General features: G+C 34.9%; 1 protein-coding gene across 1 annotated transcript; it reads left to right on the forward strand.

The window, feature by feature from the left end:
- The first annotated feature begins 6,653 nt into the window (after positions 1–6,653).
- LOC127717437 (uncharacterized) lies at positions 6,654–22,957 on the forward strand. Its single transcript, XM_052223073.1, has 2 exons — positions 6,654–6,743; positions 20,856–22,957. The coding sequence occupies exon 2, from the start codon at positions 20,862–20,864 to the stop codon at positions 22,530–22,532; it is 1,671 nt and encodes a 556-aa protein (XP_052079033.1). The 5' UTR covers positions 6,654–6,743; positions 20,856–20,861; the 3' UTR covers positions 22,533–22,957.
- The last annotated feature ends 596 nt before the right edge of the window (positions 22,958–23,553 follow it).

Genomic DNA, 23,553 nt, shown 5'->3' on the forward strand with positions numbered 1-23,553 from the left:
AATTGATTGATTGATTGATTGATTGATTATAAATGAATGGTGATATGTGATTCACTTCATTGAGACAGTAACCTAGCGACACAGAAAAAACATAAGACATAACGTCCGGTGGCACATATTACATTAATATGTATAACGAGAACAAATTGAACACTATATTAAATAAGTAGTTTTTCGTGGATGAAAGATTGAACGGGACAAAGGTCAGAAGTCACGACTGCCACGAGAAAAAGAGGATTTTTTTTTTAAATAGGGGTCAAAGTTAAGCCTCGTCCAGAACCGCCTACGGAACCCCTCTAAGAGTTGTTGCGTGTGTTCTTTACGTACAGTAAGCGTAAGACTCTTCCGTGACGAGGAGTAGTCAAATGAACTATGTTTCATCTTATCTTACGTTTTCCCAAATCCTTTTCATTTTCCCTAGTAATAACATTTGTAACACGTGTAGCTATCAGGATGTTTGATCCCATTTACATATCGATTCACAATTTATACTAAAAACAGTTATCCCCGGGTAAAGGCTTGAGCTTGATCCGATATTTTTGTCTTTATTGTTTTTTCAGTTGTGTAAAATTATTGTCTTTTTAGTATAATGATGTGAATCTATTGACTTTCTACATTATATAGAACTGCAATAGTACGGTCGTAATATACAACGTATTTGCTTGAGGCTCAGTAACTGGTAGAAATGGGCGAAGCTTATCTTTTTTGTTTAAAAGGAAAATACGGTTATCATTTTAGGGTAGTTAGGGGCATATGCTAGATAGTGGATTATGTCAAACCGTTTCCGAATGATAACTTGGAAACTGGTCCACAAGTACTTTTAAAATTGGAATATGTGACAAAATGAAGGTCAAGTTCGATTATGACGATTTTCATTGTTCCCGTTCATGAGTTTTGGTCCTTGATAAATTGAAAAATGGCGAGCGGCACCCTTTCGTTTCTATTTAGATCACTTTAGAACAGTTTAACCATTCCTTTTGAAGTTATACCTTACAAAATGGAGGTAAAGTTCGATATTGACGATTTCCCAATTTCCTTTCGATTTTATGTTAGGCGCTAACCATTCATCTTATGTACGGTGCATGGGTTTTGTTAATTTGTTAATGTCTTGAAACAAAAACAAAAATTTCCGACAGCAGGAGAAAATTGATTATTAGTATTTGAAAAATCAGCATTGATCTTTAATAAATGATTCTTATTTCTGTATGTTAATAAATAAAAATAGTTTGTTTTTTACTAAATTTGTCTAAATTCGAGACCCCCCCAAAAAAAACCAAAACAAACAAACAAAACACAAACAAAAAGCACACACACACACTCTAAAGAATGGTCGGTGCCTTAGTATGTTCCTTGGTGGATTTTAATTGTTGCTTTGTGTCGTTTTATTGGATAATGTGAGAACCCTACCAACCAATTTTTTTCACAAGTATGTTATGATTCTCATGATAAAATGGTCAAGTTCTATACTGACAATCTTCATTTACGCTGTTCAGAAGTACTGGCCCCTGATTACGTTAACAATGATATACTGAAAATATATAAATTGAACTCGATTAAAAGGTCTTACGGTGACCTGCAGTTGCTTATATGTTGTCTCTGATTGGTACTAAATGTCTTGTCTCATTGGCAATCATACCACAAGTCCATATGTTCAAATTGCTATCTTACATTTAGATTTTATTCGACTCTACTCAGTTTCAGGTAAGAAACTGGAATCACAGCATACATTTTTGTACAGTGAAACCTATCTAAACCGAATCTTGCATAAACCGAAAACCTGTCTAAACCAAACTTGTTCTTAAGTCCAGTCATATCAAATTTTATGTTTTGTGACCCTGATTAAACTGAACATCTGCCAAACCGAACTAAATCTTAAGTCCCGAAGAGGTTCGGTTAAGACAGATTTCAATGTATCTTTCTCGTCGAGCTGTAGTATTTTTTGCTGAGGATTTCCAACAGGAAACATTGTTTTACTAACACTGTATGTGTGATTTAAACCATACATTTAGTCTTTTATACTTAAAACAAAGAATCCCCTGATCCCCTCCTTCATTTCAGACGAGAAATAAAAATATACCACTGCCTCCCGCTTCGGAACCTTTTTAGAAGGAATATGATACCCTTGTATTGATTTTTAATATAAATTACCAGGAAAACAATATATATCAATTCTGACAGATTTTCTTTATTTAAAGTGGCTGTAAACAGGTGAAGAGGTATTGATTGTTTATAGGACTGTACACTACTGATGTTAAGCTGTATACTGCTTAAACGTGTGATATAGATTCCGGGGGAAAAGATTTACTGAATAAGTTTGATATAGGATTCTCACCGAAAAACGAAGGTATGTTATTAATTTTACTGAATACCGTATTATTTATCAGGAGCAGGCGAGCAAAATAAAAAAACCATGATAATTTGAGAGAGAGAACAGATCTGTATAAAGACCACTCACTCCACGTTTTTATTCTTTTATTCGCCGTGTCCCAAAAGCAGCGAGTATATAGTATTGGTTATAGAAGTCATACAAAAAAAATACAGCAGAGTTGGTATATATCAAATATTTCTTTTTCTGGCGGATTATATATAAAATTATATGCATGGTCTTTAGAACATGTGATATTCCTTCGATTTATTGTACCGGATTCTTGGAGTTTTGTACTTGCATCACTATTGTATGCGGTCACCAATTCATATATTCCCTTTTTTTTATTGTACCGGACTCTTGGAGTTTTGTACTTGCATCACTATTGTATGCGGTCACCAATTCATATATTCCCTTTTTTTTATTGTACCTGACTCTTGGAGTTTTGTCCTTGTATCACTACTGTCCGCGGTAACCAATTTATGTAATTCCATATTAGTCATAATTTACTTAACCCTTGAACTTTTGTCCTAGGATCGCTTAAAACTGTCCACTGTCGCCTTATTGTCCCCCGTGCGACGCATTGTGGGGACATAGAAATACCGCGGGTTTTTTGTCCGTCCGTCCGTCCGGTCTTGTAAGCACTGGCACATGTACAATTCTTGCCAAATTTTTATGAAATTTATAACTAGGTTTTTATCAGCAATGTATCGGACAAATTTGAAAATCAGTTCAAACAACTATTTTTGAATGAGTTATGTCCCTTGGAAATATAAAATATATGGATAATTGCCTTGTAAGCACTCTCAAGCCTACATTTCCTATGTATACTAATAATCGGAGGTTTATATCTGCAATGTCTGTTACGAGTTCGAAAATCAGCGCTGACTGAATATTTTTACTCAAGTCCTGTCCCTTAGAAATGTATAATATATAGAAAATTGCATTGTAAGCCCTCTCAAGTGTACAATTCTTGTCAGATATTTAAGAAATTTGTACCAAAGGTTCTATATCAGCAATGTCGGACGAATTCGAAAATCAGCGTTGATTATTTACTTTTAAAGGAGTAATATGTCCATTATAGAAATGCAAATTCTATATAAAATTGCAATGTAAGCCCTCTCAAGTGTGTACCATCCAGAAATTAAGGCAATTTATATTTAAGGTTTATACCATCAATGTCTCGGACAAGATCGAAAGTCAGTGCCGATAATACAGGTCTTTCTTTAAAGAGGCCCTTAGAAATATTAATTATATAGAAAATTGCATTGTAAGCGCTCTCAAACGTACATTTGTTGACGGATAGTAACTGCTATATACACCTGTCTAAGCATGAGTTACATTTGTTGGGAGTAACTGCTATATACACCTGTTTTAAGCATGAGTTACATTTGTTGGGAGTAACTGCTATATACACCTGTCTAAGCATGAGTTACATTTGTTGACGGATAGTACTGCTATATACCACCGTCTAAGCATGAGTAACATTTGTTGACAGATAGTAACTGCTATATACACATGTCTAAGCATGAGTTGCATTTGTTGACGGATAGTAACTGCTATATACACCTGTCTAAGCATGAGTTACAATTGTTGGGAGTAACTGCTATATACACCTGTCTAAGCATGAGTTACATTTGTTGACGGATAGTAACTGCTATATACACCTGTCTAGGCATGAGTTACATTTGTTGACTGATAGTAACTGCTATATACACCTGTCTAAGCATGAGTTACATTTGTTGACGGATATTAACTGCTATATATGAACCTGTCTAAGCATGAGTTACATTTGTTGACGGATAGTAACTGATATATACACCTGTCTAAGCATGAGTTACATAAGTTGACGGATAGTAACTGATATATACACCTGTCTAAGTATGAGTTACATTTGTTGACGGATAGTAACTGATATATACACCTGTCTAAGCATGAGTTACATTTGTTGACGGATAGTAACTGCTATATACACCTGTCTAAGCATGAGTTACATTTTTTAGGAGTAACTGCTATATACACCTGTCTAAGCATGAGATACATTTGTTGACGGATAGTAACTGCTATATACACCTGTCTAAGCATGAGTTACATATGTTGACGGATAGTAACTGCTATATACACCTGTCTAAGCATGAGTTACATTTGTTGACGGAGAGTAACTGCTATATACACCTGTCTAAGCATGAGTTACATTTGTTGACCGATAGTAACTGCTATATACACTTGTCTAAGCAGGAGTTACATTTGTTGGGAGTAACTGCTATATACACCTGTCTAAGTATGAGTTACATTTGTTGGGAGTAACTGCTATATACACCTGTCTAAGCATGAGTTACATTTGATGACGGATAGTAACTGCTATATACACTTGTCTAAGCATGAGTTACATTTGTTGACGGATATTAACTGCTATATTCACCTGTCTAAGCATGAGTTACATTTGTTGACGGATAGTTACTGATATATACACCTGTCTAAGCATGAGTTACATTTGTTGACGGATAGTAACTGATATATACACCTGTCTAAGCATGAGTTACATTTGTTGACGGATAGTAACTAATATATACACCTGTCTAAGCATGAATTACATTTGTTGACGGATAGTAACTGATATATACACCTGTCTAAGCATGAGTTACATTTGTTGACGGATAGTAACTGCTATATACACTTGTCTAAGCATGAGTTACATTTTTTGGGAGTAACTGCTATATACACCTGTCTAAGCATGAGATACATTTGTTGACGGATAGTAACTGCTATATACACCTGTCTGAGCATGAGATACATTTGTTGACGGATAGTAACTGCTATATACACCTGTCTAAGTATGAGTTACATTTGTTTGGAGTAACTGCTATATACACCTGTCTAAGCATGTCATTGAGTTACATTTGATGACGGATAGTAACTGCTATATACACCTGTCTAAGCATGAGTTACATTTGTTGACGGATAGTAACTGCTATATACATCTGTCTAAGCATGAGTTACATTTGTTGACGGATAGTAACTGCTATATACACCTGTCTAAGCATGAGTTACATTTGTTGACGGATAGTAACTGCTATATACACCTGTCTAAGTATGAGTTACATTTGTTGACCGATAGTAACTGCTATATACACTTGTCTAAGCAGGAGTTACATTTGTTGGGAGTAACTGCTATATACACCTGTCTAAGTATGAGTTACATTTGTTGGGAGTAACTGCTATATACACCTGTCTAAGCATGAGTTACATTTGATGACGGATAGTAACTGCTATATACACTTGTCTAAGCATGAGTTACATTTGTTGACGGATATTAAATTTCTGCTATATTCACCTGTCTAAGCATGAGTTACATTTGTTGACGGATAGCTACTGATATATACACCTGTCTAAGCATGAGTTACATTTGTTGACGGATAGTAACTGATATATACACCTGTCTAAGCATGAGTTACATTTGTTGACGGATAGTAACTAATATATACACTTGTCTAAGCATGAATTACATTTGTTGACGGATAGTAACTGATATATACACCTGTCTAAGCATGAGTTACATTTGTTGACGGATATTAAATTTCTGCTATATTCACCTGTCTAAGCATGAGTTACATTTGTTGACGGATAGCTACTGATATATACACCTGTCTAAGCATGAGTTACATTTGTTGACGGATAGTAACTGATATATACACCTGTCTAAGCATGAGTTACATTTGTTGACGGATAGTAACTAATATATACACTTGTCTAAGCATGAATTACATTTGTTGACGGATAGTAACTGATATATACACCTGTCTAAGCATGAGTTACATTTGTTGACGGATAGTAACTGCTATATACACCTGTCTAAGCATGAGTTACATTTTTTAGGAGTAACTGCTATATACACCTGTCTAAGCATGAGTTACATTTGTTGACGGATAGTAACTGATATATACACCTGTCTAAGCATGAGTTACATTTGTTGGGAGTAACTGATATATACACCTGTCTAAGTATGAGATACATTTGTTGGGAGTAACTGATATATACACCTGTCTAAGCATGAGATACATTTGTCGTTGGTTTACTGTCTCATTGACGTATAACCAATCATAACAACAGGTACATGTTGTATGGTTTTAATTTTTCATACTCGTCATAGACCATGCCTCCCCCTTGATATTCATTTAGATATTATACTTGCGCCACAGATCACGCATCCCCCTTTTAACGATCATTTAGATATTGGTTTCCTGATCGAAGTATTTCCTGTGGTATACCAAACGTAAACATAAACTGAAATAACCCCAAGGTCGATTTTTTAAACCTTGACAATGTATACACACGACATTTAAATTTTAGACGTAAAAAGCCGAACAGGTCAATACAGGTATAGTTCAATAACAGTATTTTATCATTGTTACTTTTTTTTGATTCGTATACTTTTGTTTTGTAAAATCAAGAATTTGTTTGTAAATCAATTAGTGGACACTTTATGAACTTTGAATTATTGTTGTATGAATAATGTTATTAGCATATGTTATTAACGATACATAAAATATAAAGGAGGTTCCAAATGGAATTCCGTTAAGAATAACAGAAAATTACATCGTAATAATGAATACTTGTTCTACTATTATTCAATTATTTGAACACGTGAATCTCTGGAATACAAGACGAACTGTAAAATCCCGCCAAATCCATTAGTAGTAGTCTGAAAAAAATATTTTCCAAAGATTAAAAAAATTCTCCATTTTATCAACATTAGTTACAACTATAGGGAACGTTCGGTTTTATCAATCTCGTCCTTAAAATGCATGAAATATATATCTCAGGATCAAGACGCCAGGCAAACAAAAATCAATCAATAAATCCGTCTTTTGATAAACATTTTATGGTAATATGAAAATAAGGAGATGTGATACTATTGCTATTGAAACAACTCATAACGTATACATGGTATATATTCATCTTTAAAAGACCCCGACATCTCTCTCTTACAAAATAAGGAGATGTAATACGATTGCTATTGAGATATCTCATAACGTATACACGGTATAGTCATCTTTGAAAGATCCCGACACCAATCTCTTACAAAATAAGGAGATGTAATACGATTGCTATTGAGATATCTCATAACGTATACAAGGTATAGTCATCTTTGAAAGATCCCGACACCAATCTCTTACAAAATAAGGAGATGTAATACGATTGCTATTGAGATATCTCATAACGTATACACGGTATAGTCATCTTTGAAAGATCCCGACACCAATCTCTTACAAAATAAGGAGATGTAATACGATTGCTATTGAGATATCTCATAACGTATACACGGTATAGTCATCTTTGAAAGATCCCGACACCAATCTCTTACAAAATAAGGAGATGTAATACGATTGCTATTGAGATATCTCATAACGTATACACGGTAAAGTCATCTTTGAAAGATCCCGACACCAATCTCTTACAAAATAAGGAGAAGTAATATGATTGCTATTGATACATCTAAGACCGTATACATAGTATATATAGAAATAAGTTGATGTGATACGATTGCTATTGAGATATCTCATAACGTATACATGGTAGAGTCATCTTTAAAAGATCCCGACACCAATCTCTTACAAATAAGGAGATGTGATACGATTACTATTGAGATATCTCATAACGTATACACGGTATAGTCATCTTTGAAAGATCCCGACACCAATCTCTTACAAAATAAGGAGATGTAATACGATTGCTATTGAGATATCTCATAACGTATACAAGGTATAGTCATCTTTGAAAGATCCCGACACCAATCTCTTACAAAATAAGGAGATGTAATACGATTGCTATTGAGATATCTCATAACGTATACACGGTATAGTCATCTTTGAAAGATCCCGACACCAATCTCTTACAAAATAAGGAGATGTAATACGATTGCTATTGAGATATCTCATAACGTATACAAGGTATAGTCATCTTTGAAAGATCCCGACACCAATCTCTTACAAAATAAGGAGATGTAATACGATTGCTATTGAGATATCTCATAACGTATACACGGTAAAGTCATCTTTGAAAGATCCCGACACCAATCTCTTACAAAATAAGGAGAAGTAATATGATTGCTATTGATACATCTAAGACCGTATACATAGTATATATAAATATAAGTTGATGTGATACGGTTGCTATTGAGATATCTCATAACGTATACATGGTAGAGTCATCTTTAAAAGATCCCGACACCAATCTCTTACAAATAAGGAGATGTGATACGATTACTATTGAGATATCTCATAACGTATACACGGTATAGTCATCTTTGAAAGATCCCGACATCAATCTCTTACAAAATAAGGAGATGTAATACGATTGCTATTGAGATATCTCATGACGTATACACGGTATAGTCATCTTTGAAAGATCCCGACACCAATCTCTTACAAAATAAGGAGATGTAATACGATTGCTTTTGAGATATCTCATAACGTATACACGGTATAGTCATCTTTGAAAGATCCCGACACCAATCTCATACAAAATAAGGAGATGTAATACGATTGCTACATTGTAATGAGATATCTCATAACGTAAACACGGTATAGTCATCTTTGAAAGATCCCGACACCAATCTCTTACAAAACAAGGAGAAGTAATATGATTGCTATTGATACATCTAAGACCGTATACATAGTATATATAGAAATAAGTTGATGTGATACGATTGCTATTGAGATATCTCATAACGTATTATACATGGTAGAGTCATCTTTAAAAGATCCCGACACCAATCTCTTACAAAATAAGGAGATGTGATACGATTACTATTGAGATATCTAATACCGTATACATGGTATAGTCAACTTTAAAAGACACCGACACCAATCTCTTACTAAATAAGGAGATGTGGTACGATTGCTATTGAGACGTCTAATAGACTAATACCGTATACATGGTATAGTCATCTTTAAAAGACCCCGACACCAATCTCTTACTAAATAAGGAGATGTGGTACGATTGCTATTGAGATATCTAATACCGTATACATGGTATAGTCATCTTTAAAAGACCCCGACACCAATCTCTTACAAAATAAGTTGATGTGATACGATTGCTATTGAGATATCTCATAACGTATACACGGTATAGTCATCTTTAAAAGATCCCGACACCAATCTCTTACTAAATAAGGAGATGTGGTACGATTGCTATTGAGACATCTAATAGACTAATACCGTATACATGGTATAGTCATCTTTAAAAGACCCCGACACCAATCTCTTACTAAATAAGGAGATGTGATACGATTACTATTGAGACAATTTATACCGTATAAAATTGAGAATGGAAACGGGAAATGTGTCAAAAAGACAACAACCAAACCAAAGAGCAGAAGACAGCTTAAGGCCACCAATGGGTCTTCAACACAGTGAGAAATTCCCGCACCCAGAGGTGGGCTTCAGCTGGACCCTAAACAAAAATGTGTACGAGAACCCGACATTAATCTCTTACAAAAAAAGGAGATGTGATATATCGACCAGAATCCAAATGAAAAAGATGCAAGCAGCTATTTTAGGTCACCGTACGGCTTTCAACAATGAGCAAAACCCTTCAGCATACCAAGCTATAAAATGTCCCAACATGACAAAATGTAAAAAATTTAAAGTGAGAAAACAATGATATGACAGTTTGCAACCAACGACAACCACTGAATTAATTAAGACAATTATTAGACGATACGGACAACCCGTACTAATATATCAAATCAAATCAAATATTTACTGCCATTGATGATTGAACTAAATAAGTAAACAAATACAACGAAAAAAAAACAAACATCAAAATAAAGTGAAATGAAAAGATGAAATAACAAATCAATATAAAAAAGAAGATGTGGTATGATTGTCATTGAGACACTCTCTACCAAAGAGACCAAATGACATTTAGGTAATATTCTCTTTTTTTGAAAATTATGAAATATATTATATATATACTATAGTGGATGTACAACGTGTTTACTCTCAAGGTTACATACAGTTCGGGTTCCGGTTTATCCAGTCTTTGGTCTAACCAATTAAACCTCTGCACGTAACATAATCATTGCAAAAGAGAGGCGGAATATACCAAAGGGATAGTCAATCTCATAAGTCGAAAACGAAGTGGAAATGTTATGGCAACAAATGAAAAACGTCCAAAAGACAAACAATAGTCTACAAAACACAACAGAAAAAACCAAAGACTGAGCAACACCGTGGTGATCTCGGATGCTTCAGAAGGGTAAGCAAATCCTACTTCACATTTGGCACCCGTCGTGTTGTTCGTGTAAGTACAAACAACAGCTGTATGAGTGGTCCGTTGGTGACCTGTTGCAGGTCAAACTTTCTTCCCCCTATCCAACAAACCGTCATGTTCTGGTGGCAGTCGAAATGTTCGCGCTTCAGCCCAACTGACCAACTTTACAGAACCTACCTTTTGCATCAACTGATAATTTGTTTTCGTCCTGAATTTGCATAAATATTTGCCACTGGACATTTAGCAAACAAAAACCAATCAATCGATGGTATCCATACGTACCGCGTGCATTACGGAGAAGCAGCAAATACCAAATTCAAAGATTGCTCTCTATGCCAATATCCTACCACAAGACTAGTAGTATACCATATTTTAAGCCATAGAAAAAGGTTGCATTTATTAATTTTGGAAACAATAGCCAAATTTGAAAACAACATCAATACATGATTGGTTCATCTGTAACGTAGTATAGGCATTGGAATCGTCTATAACGTAGTACACCAAAGTATAAAAGGGACCGACGTCTAAAATGTTGGATTCTGTGCAATTCATTGTCTATAATCGTTTACATTTCCCGTCTGATTTGACCTAGATCTGACGGTTTCCATGATAAAAGACACACGAGACTCATATTCATGCGCACGACATATGTCATTGTAACATTATCCCGTGTATTCAAGACTGTAATGTAGTGTGAATTAATCCAACTATTGGAATTGTTCAGTAGCTAAATCATCATACTAAACGATTAAATGAAATACTATATATCCCAAATGTAACGTTCACGCTTGCATTTATGGGGCTCTATAGTATGAGTTTACAGAATAGTAAATGATAGGCAAAAAATACAGAATAAAGGGACAAAAAAAGAATCAAGAAAATTAGCCAAAATAATAAAGAATAGAGAAAAATAAACCAGAATAATAAAGAATAGAGAAAAATAAACCAAAATAATAAATAATAGAGAAAAATAAGCCAAAATAATAAAGAATAGAGAATAATAGGGTGCTAGAATACAAAGAATAGAGAGGTAATTTCTGCATCATTTGGTCTCTTGTGGAGAGTTGTCTCATTGGCAATCATACCACATCTTCTAATTCAATAGCATGGTCAAAACAAATAAAGAATAGAAAAACGTCCTAAAGAATTTAAGAACAGATGGAAATGAATGATCCCCATTAATTGTCTTTTATATTTCTCTGATAAATGTTCCTCTGTACTTTGATAATATGCTGCATCTATACATGCCGTTCTCGTAGACATTTATATCATCTATATGTGATAAATAATTAGATATTGATAAAACTGTTCACTGGTTCGTATTCGTCCCATCGTGCATAGAAAAATGTAAATTAATAGAAAAAATATATATTATCTGTCTTTGTAGACACTAAACAAAGCCTGAAAATTGTTTGTTAAAACAATATAGGGATTAGAAATTGAACATATAATTGATTGTTTTATCATTCAAATTGCTTTTTCAAAGACAAATTGTAAAAAAAGCTGGTTATATTTCATTATAGTGGTTAATGTTTTATATTATTGTCATAGGATTATACACTTTAAATAATACGAATTTTATACAACATGTTGATATGAGTGAAAAGGATTGTACCCCTCACGAATTGGGTTACACATGGACCATAATCCCAAAGGGTATAACATACAGATCCCACCCATGAGGGATGCCACACATTTTCTCTCCATTCCTGACAGGGGGTACGCACAGTTTGTACTCCTTAATAGGTCCATGCATATCCCCTAGAAGTGGCTAAAACTCTTGGCACAAGTGTTTCTGAATAGATGGATTTATATCTCAACATATAAGATAATACATTATACAATAGGATTCAGAAACATGCATTTTGGCGCCTGTCCCAAGCCTTAGTTACTAGTCTTGTATGTTTTTTTTTTTATTTTATATATATATAGTTCATTTATATGTTTAGGAGTTTAGTGTGACGTTCATTTTCACTGAACTAGTACACATTTGCGTTTAGGGGCCAGCTGAAGCCCGCCACCGGGTGTGGGATTTCAAGTTCTCGCTGTGTTGAAGACCCATTGGTGGCCTTGGACTGTTTTCTGCTCTTTGGTCGGGTTTTTGTCTCTTTGACATATTCCCCATTTCCATTCTCAATGTTATAATTGATTATTTTAATCTGTCTCCAATTTTTATCATATCTATACGCAGAAACCTCGACAATTTGCTTGTTCTGTTTCTGGTCATCCCCTAGGCAGATTTACGCTTGGTAGTCCATACGCAAGTACTGTATGATATGTTCTGCTCCCATATTGTGCAATCGCTGATAAGTTCATCTCACACATTGTGACGTCGCTGATAAGTTATATAACATGTTGATATGAGTGAAATTGTACCCCTCACGAATTGGGTTACACATGGTCCATACTCCCAAAGGGTGTTACATACAAACCCCACCCATGAGGGATACCACACATTTTCTCTCCACTCCTGACAGGGGGTACGCACAGTTTGTACTCTTTAATAGGTCCATGCATATTCCGGAGCACCTGAGATCACCCCCAGTTTTTGGTGGGGTTCGTGTTGCTTAGTCTTTAGTTTTCTATGTTGTGTCATCTGTACTATTATTTGTCTGTTTGTCTTTTTATTTTTGGCCATGGCGTTGTCAGTTTGTTTTCGATCTATGAGTTTGACTGTCCCTCTGGTATCTTTCGTCCCTCTTTTATCATCACACATTGTGTCGTCGCTGATAATATAAGTTCTCACACATCGTGACGTCGATGATAACTTTTCCACGCACATTGTGACGTCGCTGATAAGTCCTCCTCACATATTGTGTCATCGCTGATAAGTTCTTCCCACATCAAATCTGTAATACGAGAATTATGGAGAAAGTTGGCGAAAGAAGAAATAAATGGTGTTAAAACCTTTTTGGTCTTTCAAAAACTAGCACGGGAAAGGGAGTATTTTTTGTCTTGTACCTTGCCCTGTAATATATCTCAAAATTACTTATTGACCCTTCCAAACACCATTAATTATAAAAAATGCGAAACCCATTGAAATTGCAAGTGAAGAGAGTTTCAGCCCCGCCCATACATTTTTGTTTGAATTGGTCATATCAAACTTTTTCATTTGTTCGTAATGTAAGTTGCATGTCTGGAAAACTAAATTAAATATACTTTTAAATGTTATGAAATGAAGTAATTAATCGATATGTACTGATCGGTGATGTACTACATGCATGTACTTAGTTAAATACTATACTTAGTAGTACTGTCCTCTCTGATTTAAGGTTTAATTGATCAGTGATGTACTACATGGGTGTACTTAGTTAAATACTATACTTAGAATACTGTCCTCTCTGATTTAAGGTTTAATTGATCAGTGATGTACTACATGGGTGTACTTAGTTAAATACTATACTTAGTAGTACTGTCCTCTCTGATTTAAGGTTTAATTGATCAGTGATGTACTACATGGGTGTACTTAGTTAAATACTATACTTAGTAGTACTGTCCTCTCTGATTTAAGGTTTAATTGATCAGTGATGTACTACATGCATGTACTTAGTTAAATACTATACTTAGAATACTGTCCTCTCTGATTTAAGGTTTAATTGATCAGTGATGTACTACATGGGTGTACTTAGTTAAATACTATACTTAGAATACTGTCCTCTCTGATTTAAGGTTTAATTGATCAGTGATGTACTACATGGGTGTACTTAGTTAAATACTATACTTAGTAGTACTGTCCTCTCTGATTTAAGGTTTAATTGATCAGTGATGTACTACATGGGTGTACTTAGTTAAATACTATACTTAGTAGTACTGTCCTCTCTGATTTAAGGTTTAATTGATCAGTGATGTACTACATGCATGTACTTAGTTAAATACTATACTTAGAATACTGTCCTCTCTGATTTAAGGTTTAATTGATCAGTGATGTACTACATGGGTGTACTTAGTTAAATACTATACTTAGAATACTGTCCTCTCTGATTTAAGGTTTAATTGATCAGTGATGTACTACATGGGTGTACTTAGTTAAATACTATACTTAGTAGTACTGTCCTCTCTGATTTAAGGTTTAATTGATCAGTGATGTACTACATGGGTGTACTTAGTTAAATACTATACTTAGTAGTACTGTCCTTTCTGATTGAAGGTTGTACTGATCAGTGATGTACTACATGTATGTACTTAGTTAAATACTATACTTAGTAGTACTGTCCTTTCTGATTGAAGGTTGTACTGATCAGTGATGTACTACATGCATGTACTTAGTTAAATACTATACTTAGTAGTACTGTCCTCTCTGATTGAAGGTTGTACTGATCAGTGATGTACTACATGCATGTACTTGGTTAAATACTATACTTAGAACTTAGAGTACTGTCCTTTCTGATTTAAGGTTGGACTGATCAGTGATGTACTATATGCATGTACTTAGTTAAATACTATACTTAGTAGTACAGTCCTTTCTGATTTAAGGTTGGACTGATCAGTGATGTACTACATGCATGTACTTAGTTAAATACTATACTTAGAACTTAGAGTACTGTCCTTTCTGATTTAAGGTTGGACTGATCAGTGATGTACTATATGCATGTACTTAGATAAATACTATACTTAGTAGTACTGTCCTTTCTGATTTAAGGTTGGACTGATCGGTGATGTACTACATGCATGTACTTAGTTAAATACTATACTTAGAACTTAGAGTACTGTCCTTTCTGATTTAAGGTTGGACTGATCAGTGATGTACTACATGGATGTACTTAGTTAAATACTATACTTAGTAGTACTGTCCTCTCTGATTGAAGGTTGTACTGATCAGTGATGTACTACATGGATGTACTTAGTTAAATACTATACTTAGTAGTACTGTCCTTTCTGATTTAAGGTTGGACTGATCAGTGATGTACTATATGTATGTACTTAGTTAAATACTATACTTAGTAGTACTGTCCTCTCTGATTGAAGGTTGTACTGATCAGTGATGTACTACATGGATGTACTTAGTTAAATACTATACTTAGTAGTACTGTCCTCTCTGATTGAAGGTTGTACTGATCAGTGATGTACTACATGGATGTACTTAGTTAAATACTATACTTAGTAGTACTTTCCTTTCTGATTGAAGGTTGTACTGATCAGTGATGTACTACATGTATGTACTTAGTTAAATACTATACTTAGTTGTACTGTCCTCTCTGAATGAAGGTTGTACTGATCAGTGATGTACTACATGGATGTACTTAGTTAAATACTATACTTAGTAGTACTGTCCTCTCTGATTGAAGGTTGTACTGATCAGTGATGTACTACATGCATGTACTTAGTTAAATACTATACTTAGTAGTACTGTCCTTTCTGATTGAAGGTTGTACTGATCAGTGATGTACTACATGGATGTACTTAGTTAAATACTATACTTAGTAGTACAGTCCTTTCTGATTGAAGGTTGTACTGATCAGTGATTTACTACATGGATGTACTTAGTTAAATACTATACTTAGTAGTACTGTCCTTTCTGATTGAAGGTTGTACTGATCAGTGATGTACTACATGGATGTACTTAGTTAAATACTATACTTAGTAGTACTGTCCTTTCTGATTGAAGGTTGTACTGATCAGTGATGTACTACATGGATGTACTTAGTTAAATACTATACTTAGTAGTATTGTCCTTTCTGATTGAAGGTTGTACTGATCAGTGATGTACTACATGTATGTACTTAGTTAAATACTATACTTAGTAGTACTGTCCTTTCTGATTGAAGGTTGTACTGATCAGTGATGTACTACATGTATGTACTTAATTAAATACTATACTTAGTAGTATTGTCCTTTCTGATTGAAGGTTGTACTGATCAGTGATGTACTACATGTATGTACTTAGTTAAATACTATACTTAGTAGTACTGTCCTTTCTGATTGAAGGTTGTACTGATCAGTGATGTACTACATGTATGTACTTAGTTAAATACTATACTTAGTAGTACTGTCCTTTCTGATTGAAGGTTTAATTGACGAGTGATGTACTACATGGATGAACTTAGTTAAATACTATACTTAGTAGTACTGTCCTTTCTGATTGAAGGTTGTACTGATCAGTGATGTACTACATGTATATACTTAGTTAAATACTATACTTAGTAGTACTGTCCTTTCTGATTTAAGGTTGTACTGATCAGTGATGTACTACATGGGTGTACTTAGTTAAATACTATACTTAGTGGTACTGTCCTTTCTGATTGAAGGTTGTACTGATCAGTGATGTACTACATGGGTGTACTTAGTTAAATACTATACTTAGTAGTACAGTCCTTTCTGATTGAAGGTTGTACTGATCAGTGATGTACTACATGTATGTACTTAGTTAAATACTATACTTAGTAGTACTGTCCTTTCTGATTGAAGGTTGTACTGATCAGTGATGTACTACATGTATGTACTTCGTTAAATACTATACTTAGTAGTACTGTCCATTCTGATTGAAGGTTGTACTGATCAGTGATGTACTACATGTATGTACTTAGTTAAATACTATACTTAGTAGTACTGTCCTTTCTGATTGAAGGTTGTACTGATCAGTGATGTACTACATGGGTGTACTTAGTTAAATACTATACTTAGTAGTACAGTCCTTTCTGATTTAAGGTTGTACTGATCAGTGATGTACTACATGGGTGTACTTAGTTAAATACTATACTTAGTAGTACTGTCCTTTCTGATTGAAGGTTGTACTGATCAGTGATGTACTACATGCATGTACTTAGTTAAATACTATACTTAGTTGAACTGTCCTTTCTGATTGAAGTTTGTACTGATCAGTGATGTACTACATGGATGTACTTAGTTAAATACTATACTTAGTAGTACTGTCCTTTCTGATTGAAGTTTGTACTGATCAGTGATGTACTACATGGATGTACTTAGTTAAATACTATACTTAGTAGTACTGTCCTTTCTGATTGAAGGTTGTACTGATCAGTGATGTACTACATGGATGTACTTAGTTAAATACTATACTTAGTAGTACTGTCCTTTCTGATTGAAGGTTTAATTGATCAGTGATGTACTACATGGATGTACTTAGTTAATTACTATACTTAGTAGTACTGTCCTTTCTGATTGAAGGTTGTACTGATCAGTGATGTACTACATGGATGTATTTAGTTAAATACTATACTTAGTAGTACTGTCCTTTCTGATTGAAGGTTGTACTGATCAGTGATGTACTACATGCATGTACTTAGTTAAATACTATACTTAGTAGTACTGTCCTTTCTGATTGAAGGTTGTACTGATCAGTGATGTACTACATGGATGTACTTAGTTAAATACTATACTTAGTAGTACAGTCCTTTCTGATTGAAGGTTGTACTGATCAGTGATTTACTACATGGATGTACTTAGTTAAATACTATACTTAGTAGTACTGTCCTTTCTGATTGAAGGTTGTACTGATCAGTGATGTACTACATGGATGTACTTAGTTAAATACTATACTTAGTAGTACTGTCCTTTCTGATTGAAGGTTGTACTGATCAGTGATGTACTACATGGATGTACTTAGTTAAATACTATACTTAGTAGTACAGTCCTTTCTGATTGAAGGTTGTACTGATCAGTGATGTACTACATGTATGTACTTAGTTAAATACTATACTTAGTAGTACTGTCCTTTCTGATTGAAGGTTGTACTGATCAGTGATGTACTACATGTATGTACTTAGTTAAATACTATACTTAGTAGTACTGTCCTTTCTGATTGAAGGTTGTACTGATCAGTGATGTACTACATGTATGTACTTCGTTAAATACTATACTTAGTAGTACTGTCCATTCTGATTGAAGGTTGTACTGATCAGTGATGTACTACATGTATGTACTTAGTTAAATACTATACTTAGTAGTACTGTCCTTTCTGATTGAAGGTTGTACTGATCAGTGATGTACTACATGGGTGTACTTAGTTAAATACTATACTTAGTAGTACAGTCCTTTCTGATTTAAGGTTGTACTGATCAGTGATGTACTACATGGGTGTACTTAGTTAAATACTATACTTAGTAGTACTGTCCTTTCTGATTGAAGGTTGTACTGATCAGTGATGTACTACATGCATGTACTTAGTTAAATACTATACTTAGTTGAACTGTCCTTTCTGATTGAAGTTTGTACTGATCAGTGATGTACTACATGGATGTACTTAGTTAAATACTATACTTAGTAGTACTGTCCTTTCTGATTGAAGTTTGTACTGATCAGTGATGTACTACATGGATGTACTTAGTTAAATACTATACTTAGTAGTACTGTCCTTTCTGATTGAAGGTTGTACTGATCAGTGATGTACTACATGGATGTACTTAGTTAAATACTATACTTAGTAGTACTGTCCTTTCTGATTGAAGGTTTAATTGATCAGTGATGTACTACATGGATGTACTTAGTTAATTACTATACTTAGTAGTACTGTCCTTTCTGATTGAAGGTTGTACTGATCAGTGATGTACTACATGGATGTATTTAGTTAAATACTATACTTAGTAGTACTGTCCTTTCTGATTGAAGGTTGTACTGATCAGTGATGTACTACATGCATGTACTTAGTTAAATACTATACTTAGTAGTACTGTCCTTTCTGATTGAAGGTTGTACTGATCAGTAATGTACTACATGCATGTACTTAGTTAAATACTATACTTAGTAGTACAGTCCTTTCTGATTGAAGGTTGTACTGATCAGTGATGTACTACATGTATGTACTTAGTTAAATACTATACTTAGTAGTACAGTCCTTTCTGATTTAAGGTTGTACTGATCAGTGATGTACTACATGCATGTACTTAGTTAAATACTATACTTAGTAGTACTGTCCTTTCTGATTGAAGGTTGTACTGATCAGTGATGTACTACATGTATGTACTTAGTTAAATACTATACTTAGTCGTACTGTCCTTTCTGATTGAAGTTTGTACTGATCAGTGATGTACTACATGTATGTACTTAGTTAAATACTATACTTAGTAGTACTGTCCTCTCTGATTGAAGGTTCTACTGATCAGTGATGTACTACATGGATGTACTTAGTTAAATACTATACTTAGTAGTACTGTCCTTTCTGATTGAAGGTTGTACTGATCAGTGATGTACTACATGGATGTACTTAGTTAAATACTATACTTAGTCGTACTGTCCTTTCTGATTGAAGTTTGTACTAATCAGTGATGTACTACATGTATGTACTTAGTTAAATACTATACTTAGTAGTACTGTCCTCTCTGATTGAAGGTTCTACTGATCAGTGATGTACTACATGGATGTACTTAGTTAAATACTATACTCAGTAGTACTGTCTTTTCTGATTGAAGGTTGTACTGATCAGTGATGTACTACATGGGTGTACCTAGTTAAATACTATACTTAGTAGTACTGTCCTTTCTGATTTAAGGTTGTACTGATCAGTGATGTACTACATGCATGTACCAAGTTGGTTAAATTCTATACTTAGTAGTTGATGCTGAAATTGTTAAGTCGTTCGTCCAGATCTGAAAGAGCGGTTACTGATTGAGACATTTTTTTGCGCGTCTTCACATGCAACTACGCCTGCCCCATGACTCAGCAGATCTGCTTTCCCTTTCTGAGGACTTGAGATCACCCCCAGTTTATGGTTGGGTTTGTGTTGCTCAGTCTTTAGTTTTCTATGTTGTGTCTTGTGTACTGTTGTTTGTCTGTGCGCCTCTCTTTTAGTAGTATTGTCCTTTTTGATTTAAGGTTGTAGTGATCAGTTTTGTATTCTTTTGATTTAAGGTTGTAATGGTCAGTTTTAAAATTGAGAGTGGAAATGGAGAATATGTCAAAGAGACAACAACCCGGCCAAAGAGCAGATAACAGTCGAAGGCCACCAATGGGTCTTCAACGCAGCGAGAAAAAAATCCCGCACCCGGAGGCGGTCCTCAGCTTGCCCCTAAATAAATACTAGAATGTGTACTAGTTCAGAGAAAATGGACGTCATACTAACTCCAAAACATATAAATGACCTAAAATAAAAAAAACATACAAGACTAACAAAGGCCAGAGGCTCCTGACTTGGGACAGGCGCAAAAATTCTTTTGGATTAAGGTTTGAGGGTGAACGTAAACTTTTGACTTATGACTGGATTCTAAGGCTGTTGTATACACATATATTACCTTCCAACATTTATTTTGTTTTATTTCAGGTAGAAATGTCCTCCAAGTCATGTGAACCTTGTCATTTCCATGGGTCATTGAAAAATGCTGACTTTTGGTGTACAAATTGTGAGGAAATGCTATGCAAGGAATGTCGTAAACATCACCAGTCATCTAAGGCCACTAGAGGGCACCACCTTTGCACTGTTCAAGAGTATGAATTTATGGAGTCGCATCCTTTCAAAGTGCCATCGCGTTGCAACACACATAACAAGAAGTACGATGCCTACTGTATCACTCACGAGCAGCCATGTTGTATAATCTGCGTTACTTCTTGTCATGGGGGATGCGCAGGCGTAGTTGCATTTGAAGACGCGCTAAAAGGTTTTCAATCAAAAACTGCTCTTTCAGATCTGGACGAACGACTAAACAATTTCAGCATCAATGTAGATAATTTCCAACGCAGTAGGGAAAGAGTATTGTCTGATTTAGAACAACAGAAGGAGAGAATTGAACATGTAATCACGGAAAAAAGACGAGGGATTAACGAATATCTGGATAAGATTGAAGATAGACTCCGAGGCGAGTTAAAATCGAAATACATCAAGTGCATAGGTGATATCAAGATTCAAGCTGATAGAATAAAACAAAAGCAAGGGAAAGTTGAGGAAATCAAGTCAAATTTTGAACAAGTAAAAGAAAAGAAAACAGGCGTACAATTGTTCTTAGCTACGGGTGAAATACATGCAATGGTTTTGGAACAAGAAAATTTCGTAGAAAACATTTATGAGAGCCTTCATAAGTACGACATGTCTGTTACATTTGATGACACAGCAAACAATTTATTAATGGCTTTACCCAACCTGGGCAATATTCATATCACTGAGTCTCCTTGCCGAATCTCTATGATACTGGGACCGTCAAAGACACCACTTGTAGACGTACCTTGGATTTTCAAACCAGTGCAACTCAAGCAGACAAAAAAGATTTCTGTGAAGAAGGGGGATAATGGCCTTTATATAAACAGTGGGGTTATAATTGGGGATGGACGAATAGTCTTGACGGACAAATATAATAACCGTTTGATAGTCTACGCAGAATCTGGAGTATTTCAGCGCGATATTCCACTGTCTTGCTCGCCATGGGACGTTACGGAAGTGGAGAAAAGTCACGTTGCCGTCTCCCTACCTGACAGCAGTTTGGTTGAAGTCGTTGATATCAACAAGGGAAAAATTGTAAATAAATTTAACATTTCCGGACAATGTTCCGGAATATCATTTACAGGCGATAATATTTGTGTAGCCGTTGCTGGCGACGGTATACAAGTTTTAGACATGAAAGGAAACAAAGTGAAGACACTTCCGGTTGATGTAACCAGGGAAACGTTCATGACGGGTGACATTGATAAACTCTACTATACACATTACACAACACACACTGTACACTGTACAACAATTGACCATGAACAAGTGTACAAATTCAACCATGATGAACTTAATTTTCCACAGGACCTCAGTGTTGACGGGGAAGGTCACGTATTTGTTACCGGTTTCATTTCTAATACTCTACTGTGCGTTTCTCCTGACGGTCAGCATAGGCAGGTGCTTTTACGACAATCAGATGGGTTAAATTCTCCGACGGCTGTATTCTTTGACAAGAAAAAGAAATTATTACTAGTCTGTACGAATTCGGCTAGTACAGTGTCACTCTATGAAATTTTGCATTAATTACCTACTTCGAAAAAATTTAAGGAAACGTTCGCTCGTCTCATATAATAGTCTGGCTATTTCCGATTCTGAAAGAACGATTTCATCAATGATTCTGTAAGAACGATTACAGCGATGATTCTGTAAGAACGATTTCATTGATGATTATGTAAGAACTTTTTCATCGATGATTCTGTAAGAACGATTTCATCGATGATTCTGTAAGAACGATTACATCGATATTTCTGTAAGAACGATGATTCTGTAAGAACGATTACATCGATTGACAGATCTGGTTATATTGTTATATTTAGAGTTACTTCTCTTGTGTCATACTAGTACTGAAGTTAACGTTGTAGTTTATTTTGATTTCTTTGTTTGTGTCTTGAATTTACTAGGTCACATGTTTATGTTTTATTTACAATTATAGATTCTATTTAACCTGACTTTCCTGTTAGAATTTGGCAGAAACTGATTAGAATTTTCCGTTTGACACAAAAATTACCGAAATAAACAGTTAATAAAAAAAATTGACAAAAGGTATACACTTGGTTACCTGCTGCATGGAGATGAGGGGTCCTAAACAATGTCCACGTCTATACAGGACAACGATCACCTAAAGGTATACACTTTGTTACCTGCTGCATGGGGATGAGTGGTCCTAAACAATGTCCACGTCTATACAGGACAACGATCACCTAAAGGTATACACTTGGTTACCTGCTGCATGGGGATGTCCCAAACAATGTCCACGTCTATACAGGACAGCAATCACTTAAAGGTATACACTTTGTTACCTGCTGCATAGGGATGAGTGGTTACAAACAATGTCCACGTCTATACAGGACAACAATCACTTAAAGGTATACACTTTGTTACCTGCTGCATAGGGATGAGTGATCCCAAACAATGTCCACATATCTATACAGGACAACAATCACTTAAAGGTATACACTTTGTTACCTGCTGCATGGGGATGAGGGATTACAAACAATGTCCACGTCTATACAGGACAACAATCACTTAGAGGTATACACTTTGT

This window comes from Mytilus californianus, unplaced genomic scaffold (assembly GCF_021869535.1).
Source record: "Mytilus californianus isolate M0D057914Y unplaced genomic scaffold, xbMytCali1.0.p SCAF_10, whole genome shotgun sequence".
Lineage (NCBI taxonomy): Eukaryota > Metazoa > Mollusca > Bivalvia > Mytilida > Mytilidae > Mytilus > Mytilus californianus.